The 11,352-nt window shown below is 34.3% G+C and overlaps 1 protein-coding gene across 1 annotated transcript; it reads right to left on the bottom strand.

Moving 5' to 3' along the window:
- Positions 1-6,973: 6,973 nt before the first annotated feature.
- On the bottom strand, positions 6,974-10,572 carry LOC117336369. Its single transcript, XM_033896875.1, has 3 exons — positions 10,151-10,572; positions 9,465-9,953; positions 6,974-8,366 (listed from the first exon to the last, which is right to left on the bottom strand). The coding sequence occupies exons 1-3, from the start codon at positions 10,332-10,334 to the stop codon at positions 7,519-7,521; spliced, it is 1,521 nt and encodes a 506-aa protein (XP_033752766.1). The 5' UTR covers positions 10,335-10,572; the 3' UTR covers positions 6,974-7,518.
- Between the last annotated feature and the right edge of the window lie 780 nt (positions 10,573-11,352).

The raw sequence follows: 11,352 nt of genomic DNA on the forward strand, positions 1-11,352 counted from the left end.
GAAATTTTTCACGTGAATTTCACGTGAAAAGGGCAAGAAAGTGAAATTGATGTGAAAAAATTTCACGTGAAATTTTACTCTCATAACTTGCGTTGCTTTATTTCTTTGTGGTGGTTTATGTAGATAAATGCTAGCAATCGAAAGCTCTCTAGGCCGAATGTAACTGGGGACCATTGTTTTAACCTACAACACCTGAAGCTGTATTCCTACACTGACCGAATCACTGTAAATTGTAGTATACAGTCTGATGAATATAATTTGGTTTACCAACGACATATAGGCAAATGCAACACAGAATGTAAATATATAATGATCAAGTAACAATGATTTTCTTGTATTAAAAACTTGATATTTATTTATTGAAGCCGGTGATGATAGTGACTAAGTCGAAGTTATTTATATTCGCTGTGTATAGTTATAACAATAACATGTATTCTTTTAATCGATCTTGCTATTTTTATTTGATACTGTTTGATATCTCCACATATTGAGATGCTGACGGTGACAGTGATTTAATCTAGTTAAACAGTGTAGTTATTATATATACAGGAATCCGCATGTACGTACTTTATTTTTTATGTGGTGTAAATATGTCTGCCACTGACTGGCTTGATGAATTTGATGAGCGAGACTAATTCATCATTAACTTTAATATCACAAGTACTCGGTTCTCTTTCAAATATCTACTTAAGTAATGTTTTTTTCTTGTTTAATACTATTTTCGGTTATTACAGTTAAACAAATAATGAAATTCGTTCAGATTTCGTTCTGATTAAAGATGATGCAAATAATATTAAAACACTGATTTTATTTTGACTTTGAAATGCAAATGGCAGTTGTGAATAATATCACACAAATATGACATATAGGGAGGCATTTCAAACATCAAAACTGCTCATATTGGATACCATTAAGCTCTCTGACCATGGTTAGATGACTGTTTTTTTTTCGGCATCGCCGTCTAATTTTGTTTTGGCCCCGGATATGACGCGACAGGTGGCGTTACAGGTCAAGATGAAGTATATGATTGGTCAATATAGCGGTCAATGCAAAATGCAGATATGCAGTTAAAAACGAAACAAAGTTAAGTTTGAATGCAAGCTAAATAAGTGGATGTATCTTTTCAAATGACACATTAATAAAATCATATTCCTGATTCAAATGCAGTCTTATTATTACCAAAAATGATTCAAACTGATCTAATTATGTTATCCGTGCTGAAAAGCATTAGTTCGTTGATTTATTTCACCAGAAGTATTACATTATAACAGAGACATATAGGCCTATAGATCTCTATATGTCTCTGATTATAACCACCAGCATTAAAACTATGCCCTTTATCTTTTTTAAAGATATTTCTTGTTTCAACTGCTAAGCTTGAGGTAAAAAGGGTATATTTCTGAAAAAGTCCCCAAGCCCCACAGTTTAGTCTTGAACAAGTCAACCATCTTGCTCAAAGAAAAATGCGGTAACAAAATATCCCTACTGTGTGCTATAGACACGTGTTACATATGTAGCACGTCAGGCTGTCAGCATGTTTATTTTGGAGAATCAATTATTTGTGTAACTTACAATTGCTTGCTCGCTGCTAAATCTTACCAGAAAGTAACTCTACAGAAGAAACTATTGTTGATTTAGTGAAACTACATCTCCCGACAAACATTTTGGTATATTACATGACCAGTGTTGTGCAAATGTGTGGATATTTATTCGATTTTATGGTTCAACATTATTCTCCAATATAGATGTGAAGAAACGGTACCCTAAACATTATTAAATTAAGTATTTTATAATAAATTGCAATATTACTGCTTCAGAGTTTACGTTGTGAATGACCATGTTGTGTAGAATTAGCACAAATCTGTGTATAATTTGTTAGAACCACGTGGTTGACGCTCTCTGCTATTTATTGTTATCAAACGCGTACCAAGAAAGATAACTCTATCGCTTCCTGCTCACCTATGTTTGCCGACGCTAAAATGGCTATAATCACAGTCTCCGCAATTTTGACCTGTCAGAATTTTGGAGCCTGTGATTACGATCAGTTTTAGTAGACAGGGTTAAAACCAATTAGAACGTGTCATACAAACACGGGTAAAAATATTCTACAAATATTACAACCATGGCAAAAACAAAAACAATCGCGCTGAAACATTTGAGTCGGTTTTGAACGCAATATCACTTCTTATTCAAAATAAACAAAAATAGGAAAACGTGCAAATTGGACTTTTGTATCATGGGATTTGAACTTGCTGACGTCTGGGTTTTGGAAAGCCTGGAACTGAAACTTGATTTTAGCATGTGTATTCAGATAATTACTCAATTTATATGGAATTATAGGTATACCTATACCTACAATACCGCTAATAATCAGTCGAATTTCATTTTCAGTTTCTTAGCATAGCATTACTAACACCACGATGTTCTATAAAATTTACGTTTATATCATAATTATGGGGGAAAGCTTTTTTAAGACATAAATGTGTTGTTTTCTAATAAATCAGAGACCAAAAATCATCTTTTATGCTAGTGTTATAAGAGAAAAAAAACTATTGCGTCTTTTAATAAAATTATTGAAAAAAATAGGTGGTGATATTACTTCTTCGTGGGTTGTAGGGGGTACATATACTTGTACAGAGGCCAAAGATATAAACACTTCCTTCTAAAAAGTTTTGAATTTTGTCGATAATTCTATCAATACATCTTTAGTCATTTTGGAAATCTTCTCTCCTCCAACACATTCTAATTTATCTAAAAGTAATGTTTTTCATGGTATATGGTTTGAGTGATCAATATTTTTTTTATCCAAGGTGTAATATATGGAGGAAGGTCAGAGAGGACAATTAATGTCTGAATAAAAAATAGGCAAAGCCAAAGTTGGAATAATTGCTATTCTTCTAATATAGGATACACCTTTAAAAGGCCAGTCTGTTAATGATTTTTGAACTTCTTTTAGTTTTTAAATGTAATTATCTTCAAAAACATTTTTTTGTTTTTGAAAACTGTATTGAATACCGGGTAGTTAAGGCACCCTGCTGATTCCACAATATTTTTTCGGGTAGAAGTTCCAACCCACAGGTTTTTTTCAAGATATTTTTTGTGACCTGATACTTTTGCAAAGACATCTAAAATATTTAAAGTTGTTTCAGGAAAACAAGATCATCAGATAATGTGAATGATGTGCAAATTGGTTTACCAGATATTCTGAATTATTTAAGGTAATGCCATTTATATTTGGATCAATTTTTACAGCTGAACAAAGTAGTGCTACACATGAATTGAAAATATATAGCCTCAAAGGTTCATCCTGCCTTACCACACGTTGCATTTTATTAGCTCCAACCTTCCACCGTGCTTTTGCTCTTAAGATAATACCATTAATTTTCTTTTCTCTTAGTAATTCTAATTCATTTTCTAATTCCTGTATATGTTCTACTTGTCTATGTTCTGCTTTTTGAAGTGTTTCTAATCTTGATTCTAACTGCTTCTCTTCCTTCCCCCTATCTCTTTTTTTTCTGTGCTGTATAAGCAATAGTCATTCCCCATACAGTAATTTGATTGTTTCCTATAGAAAGGAGTCCCTGATTCTAAATATTAATAAGTCCTTACTTTAAACTGTGTTGTATTTGTCAATTTCCATTTAACAATATTGGACAATGATCTGATCTATATCCTATCCCTATGTCCTTCTTAATAACTAACGGGGCCAAATCTGAGGATACCAAAAACAATCTAACCATGCCTATTAATCATTTGGACCATTCGATGTATTTAAAATAGATTTTGCTCTCGCCAGATATTTCCAAGATCAAATGAATCTATAATTTCTAAAAAAAATATTCCGATTTATAACATTGGTTCTTTTATAAACATAGCTTATAGTATCCTTAGCATAATCTAATGGTGTATTCCAATTACCACCTATAATGAGAGAGGTATTTTCACAAAATTCAAGATGGCTATATAGTGCTGATAAAAGTTTACATGTGTGCCATTTGGTCCACACACGGTTACTTATGTTATTTTTATTACATGAAGTAAGATGAATACTTATCAATAAATGATGATCATTTTTGTTTTCTTTTATCGATATAAATATGAATCCAAAATAATGTTTAAACAATAATGCTACACACCTTCTATTTGATGTATTAAAATCTTGCTGGGTAATTCTGTACAAAAAAACGTAGGGGCTGTTTGTCAGTCCAAATGAGTTTTTTTATGACATCGGAATTTATTAAGAAAATTACAATTATCAGAAACCGAGTTAGCGAAAGAAAGTATTAAAACTAAAATGACAACACAAATAAATGGATGCAATATTATATTTCAAGCACTTTATTTCTTAACCGTACTTATTTCAATCTGAATAAAATGTGTTGACCCATTCGTACAGTGCATACACAATCTCTCATTTTAAACAACATGCTACATATACATATTTTAAAAGTGACGAGCACGAAATAAAGAAGTCATTCGTATTTAAAAATCAATGAAGAAACTGATTAAGTACTCATAGATAAAATAAGCAGAATTAGAGATAAAGTATCAACATATTACAATGTAGTATCATAACGTATACAACAGTATTCAGAGATAATTGAAGATGAACGTTGTTACATTTATCAAGCAAACCAAAAATAAAAAAATAATTGATTAATCAATTAGCAACTAAGAAATATTCGATCTACCAATAAGATTTAATTACTTTTATTCCTTTTCGTCTTCAATGCGACGGTAATGATATTTGAGAATAATTTTGTTATAAAAAAATACACATTTCTAGTTACTAGTTAGCCGATTCATGATCATTACAAGAGAAACATAATATTTACCAAGCGTGATCCTGGTTTGCATATAAGATTTACGGTAGAACTAAGATGACTAAAGACACTGTAAACTGATGGATATGTTTGTATCGCCAGTTTATCATAGGCATATGTTTCCTCAATAGTTCCCTTCTAAATCAGTTAAGGAAACACTGCATACTTTTCTGGATAGTTCTACGCAAAGTCACGTAACTTTGCCTATATTTATTCCTACCTCTCTGAAGTATACACAATGGAATGTAAAGTATTGATTGGATAAAGTACAAACAAAACAAAATATTTAGGAAAGTTTAACCGAAAGTTTCACGTGTGTTTCTTATATTGTACAATGTACACATATGCGTTGCTTTTGGTAATTCCTGGGATAATTAAGTGTCAACCTGTTTATTGTCAAATTATAGTAAAATAGAAATGAAAAGCAGTCGTTAATATCTGCTATAACTAACAATAATTTAATTTTGTATGAAACACACATTTTCATTGGCTGAAATAATTTTGTTATACCTCCATAACAAAATTTTTGACGTTGCGAAATGTAACGTCATTTTTGATTGGCTGATGACGTTGCGTAATAATTTATCACAGAAAAGAGTTCGCCAAAGAAAGTGGAATATCTTGGTGTGTATAAGACGAAATTAAATAATAAGAATTAACATTAATTATTTTTTCTGTTATACAGTCATAACATAAAAAACTGGAGTGTACTCTCTTCATAAACCGCTTCGCGGTTTATAGAGTATAGAGTTTTTTCTGTCATGACTGTATAACAGAAAAAATATTGATGTTAATCCTTAAATAACAATAAATCATGTTTCCATATTGAGGAAGCGCCTAGAAATACAGTCATATTTGGGGATATATCGTATTTGCCCAATTTATCAAGTTTTAGCCTATGGTTAAGAGTTACGATTAATATTACATCGTAAACGTATAATCTATCTCTCTATGTAAATCTTATTAAGCAATACACATATAAACATTAATATCGATTTTGGATACAAAATTCTATGGCACGTGATTTCCTGAAAAACGTTAATGTGTCGCTATAATTAGTGAAAGATATTCGTTGTCTGCAAACCATGTACGGACTGGAAAACATATATCACATGTAAAACAAGGAAATGGTGGAATTGTATTAAGCATTTATGATGATCTTAACCTTATATTCATTAAATAAAATGTCAGATACATGAAGGTTATATACTGAGTGTTGTAAAGAACAGTACATCCACATGATATCGCATTGGATCTTATACCTAGAACGAGGACAGTTGTACAATGATTCAATATATTGGACCATGTCATTCTCAGAACATACATGTATTTCACATTTATAAATAGACATTTTGTCCTGATATTGCATGTGTATGAAAGTATGAAACTGATGAAAAATGCCCTCCTACGCGAGGACAATATTTGTAAGGGAATGAAACTCAAGGTCCCAACCGTGGCAGTCTTCCAACGAAGCTGATTCTGGAGCATTCGAAATAATTAAACCTTCAAAATGCTTAGCAAAAATAGAAATGTTGGTTGTATATTAAAGAAATAAAGAAGGAAAAAAATAATAAAAAAAGAAATAATGAATGTTTGATCTTTCCAACAAAGGAATATACCATATATATACCATATGACAAGGATGTACCACACATTTACATGTCTAGTTGTCTACCGTGTACCACATATTAATATGTAATCTTCTAATTACGTCTATATATCATATGTCTACCGTGTACCACATTGATATGTCTAGTTGTCTGTCGTATGTCAATTATTGACGCATAGTAGAAGATTTGAATTTAGTTGCATATTGAAAAATAAGGTTTGTAAAAAGCAATCAGATATGTAGATGCCGCTGTGTTTGTTTGTTAACACCTTTGCCGAATGTAACCCGTTTAAATAAGCAAATCTCTCGAGAAATGATTATTTATATTTTCTAAAAGGAAACAAATGTCTCAGAAATGCAATTAATGGAACCAATTTATGGTACTTATAACAAATAGGGACATATGTTACAAAAACTTAAGCTTTTGAAAAACTTTCCAAATAGGGATACATGTACATGTCTCAAAAATTAAGCTTGAAATTAAGCTTGAAACCCCCCCCCCCCCCCCCCACAAAAAAAACCCCCACATCATTCTGTAGGGAAGAACCATACATAATATATTCAAGTGCGGTTGTAGTACTCAATAATTTTGTGGTTAAGAATGAATTCAATGTATTTGACCTGAGATTTCTTGTCTACTACTCTATCCAGACATCACCATACCGCCAACACGTCAATTTGGAAATAAGCTATCCCTCGTGGTAATTACAGATGCTATGGTAACACTGCCACCATATTATGTTATCCTGATATCAGTTAGGGCACCTGTACCAGTTTAATACTGTGTACTTGTGGTAGAATTCCCTCGTTCATGACAGTAAAAAAACCCATATATTTTGCGATATCGTTCCTAAGTGAAACAAATATGTCCACTTTTAAAAAAAAATTTCTATGTAGTATCGAAATACTTTCAAGGTGATACACAATATATCAGAAAAACTAGAAAGCTTTAATTTGATTGAACGAAAAATTGGTTTAAGTGGTATCGGTACCAAAACTCCGATGAGTTTGATGTAACTCTGGACTCTCCTTGACCGGTACTATATGATCCCAAAGCTTGGTTCTGGTACCAAACTGCTGATGGATTTACTGTAAGTCAGGACTCTCAAGGACGGGAGCTACGGAGTTTCCACCCATTAATTGGTCTGCAACCACCATCCCGCCAATGAACGCTAGAACAGCCACCAACGCCACCACGATGGAAATAATGACGGCAATAACGGACGTCTCCATAACGAACTCTTCCTCGCTGTTAACCTGTCGTCTGGAACTCGCCCAGGTGCCAATATCTTCATCAATGAAACCATCTCCATCATCATCGCGTCTGTTTCGGAGTTCCTCGTCCACTAAGCCATCACAGTCGTTATCCTTTCCATCTGCGGAAACCGTCCTTCTACCGGAAGTGACACACGAATCAAACAAACTCGTTTGTCGCATTCCAAGTGAATACAAATGTACTGCTCCATTCTGTTGTGGAATTTCCACGATACCACAGACAGACGGGAATAGTGTCTTATGACGCCTTGGTGTTATCGTAAAGCTATCGTAGTTTTGTATGTTTAGATAAAGGTATATATCGTCACGTGTCCAGTTTGTAAAATGCCCCGCCATCGTCAGATTTTCCGAATTTATAAGATAATTGTATCCGTAGTTGCCCCATAGGGACACGCTTGTGTTGCGAGCGTCCTGGTCGTTAAACCTATGACGGGGAAGACACTGTGACGTTGACGGTAGAGACATGTAGATATACCTGTCGGGTTTTTTGATATACTTTATCTCCATCAGCACCATAGGTAAAATGGACGAGTTGAGAGATTCGATGTGTATGTATTCATCTGCTTCGATCTCCAGCGTATAGGGGAAAGATGACACGGACAGAAAATCGTCTTTCACACTGTTGGTATTGATTAAAATATCCGCTGTATCATTTTTACCTGCAACAAAAATTAAAAGAAATTATTTGTCCTACATACATCTTGTAAAGTTAAGAAAACTTCGTATGTACATGTAGTCATCTACGACGAGCTTGAGGTTTTAACCTTTGTTGGAATCTGCAGGTTTTGGATTTGTCGTGTACTATAAGAGTTTTGATCTATACTATAACAGTTTTGTAATCGAAAGGTTTAGAACAAAAAAGACTGAAGAGCACGTAGCAAAGAGTGACGGAACACTTCTTAATGAAGAAATAACATAAAGGAGATTAATACAGAACTCAGGTTCTCTGAACACAAGAGAAACACGAATTACACGTATATATGTACATGTATATCACTGTTATATATAGTCAGCATGCTATCACGATCAGATATACCTATGCTACACATTTATGTGGTTTACATCTTTTGTCAACAATTGCATCCTTGACCGTATTGTAAGATAATAACTGTCTCATGGCTGTCAAGACTCAATTACACCAATGTTGACTATTACAGAGAAACATCACTTTACCGTGGGATATGACAGTGTGTCTGTAAAGTCAATGTGTCTGATATGCCAGTGTGTCGGTAAAATATGTGTTGGCAAATACATTGGAGCATATCATCGTTCTGATGGATTTATTTGGATCTTATAGAATGTTTTAAAAGTCAGTGTTGGGTGATGTGACGTATTACTGTATACCAACTTATCCTCTAAAATTTTGAAATTTTCAGACAAGAACAAATTAACCACAGTGATTAAACATACCATGTTTTACATAATAATTTGGATAAATACCGTACTATTCAACATCAATTCAATAGTTATCTCACCGACTATAGGAATTAGAACCATTCCATGTTTGTCTTATTATAACAAACGTTTATGATGTTTACGAGTTCCAACTTTGATACAGTTTCCTTCATTGAGAATGAAATCCCAGTAACTCATCCCGATCTCGAAACCATTACCATGCATATATATCATGTGCTGGCTTGATATTATATATCACCATTTTCGAGATGATAACGATTTGGATTGATGATAGTCAAAATATTGCACTTTGATATAATGGTACCGGAAGATAAAATGGAAGATATATAACATGTACGTACCCATTAGATATAATGTCACTGTAACATTAAGTAGAGATGGCACTGGGAATAGGAACTCTCGTCCCCATGTGCTTTCCGGCGAAAGTTGTTCTATAAGAATTGATTGAGGGCGCTGTTTCAGTAAAGCACCTGCAACTACCATAAATGTATTTGGCGAACTGATTTCCACCCCGGACAAACTACAAGTACATTTTATATAAATTGCTTCAAACTCGTGCAAAGTGACCATCATCTTGTATTTGGAGTTGTACTCGGTCCAGTTACCGCTGTCAAAGAGGAAGGATCCGGATGTGGTGGCCTCCGATACGATGGTAATGTTGGTTGCATTGCGAACTGGGAATATGATTGTGAAGCACTCTCGATCTGCCAAATTCGTTGGCACCACAACAGTGTATTTGTTTCCCGCCACATCAAGAGGATGGACCAGGTAATTGTCTCTTCTGTACTCGACGTACACAGATAACTCACAGCTCGACCGGATTTGACCACCTGATGTAAGAGAACAATCCCAGAGTTTTAACTTCATTTTAGTGTTTGACTAATCAAATAATGTTTTTCAATATGAACTCGTGATATGCTTCTTGAACTAGAACATAAGATTTTTTAAGGAAAACGTTAAAAACATATACAAACGGGTAAGTACTGTTTAAAACAGCTAGATACCAATGTAATCGTTGAGTCATTACCAATTTCGCCGAGACTGTTCCATTTCGGTTTCACACAATCCACTTTAAGCCTTCGAGATAAGCCGTTTACAAGTTTAACTTCAGTGACGTTGAAAGGCGTCGCAATTGTCACAGAGCAGGGTCGAGAGAATTGGGGGACGAGGAACAGTACCTGTCTGGTATTTGGCATACAGGAGGGAGTCATATAGAAAAATCGTTTACCATTGGTGTCAGGAACGTCTGAAATATCCCATTATAAATGTTTGTAAAAATTGTTTTCTTAACATGAATAAATATAGAATGTAAGCAAAATGGCATGATGAATTTCGCTCCAAAACTTGAAATACTCGGGAAAGAATTATCTTCATTACAAACTTTGAATTGGCAATAAAAAAAGGTATAAATCTCTGATTTCAACACTCCAAAACCTTCATCCTTATACAGATTAAATATCCACAATCGCAACACCTAAACTAATTGATTGATATATAATTGTAGCCAAAACAGATAGAAGGACCAGGTTTGATTTGGATGTGTTACACATTCAAGGACATGTCAAGGATTGGTCGGCAGTGAAATTGTGAAACGATATAAACTGATAATGCTGATGTCAATATTTTGTACATTAATTTGGTTGCACGTCGTATACATTTTGATGAATTGAGGGGCGCTTGTAAATGCAGTGCACTCCTTACGATCGTCTCAGATAAGTCAGTTGGTAGTGTTGTCGTACATATACGAGTGTTTCAACTTGTACACTACACATGTATATCAAACTAGCCACTAAACATATGCATGGCATCATTACTTTGCCTGTTGATGTCACTAAGTCTATATGCGTGTTCTGTACCTTATAACTTCTAGATATGGACACTGGTGTTAGGCAAAATCCTTCAGAATAATATTTAAATCATGTATATCATCGTCAATATGGTCATTATGTATGTGAATTTAGGGGCAGCGATAACTCAGTCGGTTAAAACGCCGGCAACATAACCTCAGGAGAAGAACCGAGATGAGTGGTCCGACGCTCCATACCCGTGTCGGGTTGGCTTTCCCGAGAAGCTGAGAAATGGGCCGGTCTGTGCTGATGTGGTGTTGTCCTTAGGTAAGACATTACTCGTATAAATGTCATAGGACGGGCCTGGAGTATTTTGTTCAGTTAGGTAGTCAACAGCAGATCCAAGGAGACTCCGCCTCAAAATGACTGTCTGTTCACAGGA

The sequence above is a fragment of the Pecten maximus genome, chromosome 10 (genome assembly GCF_902652985.1).
Source record: "Pecten maximus chromosome 10, xPecMax1.1, whole genome shotgun sequence".
Taxonomy (NCBI): Eukaryota; Metazoa; Mollusca; class Bivalvia; order Pectinida; family Pectinidae; genus Pecten; species Pecten maximus.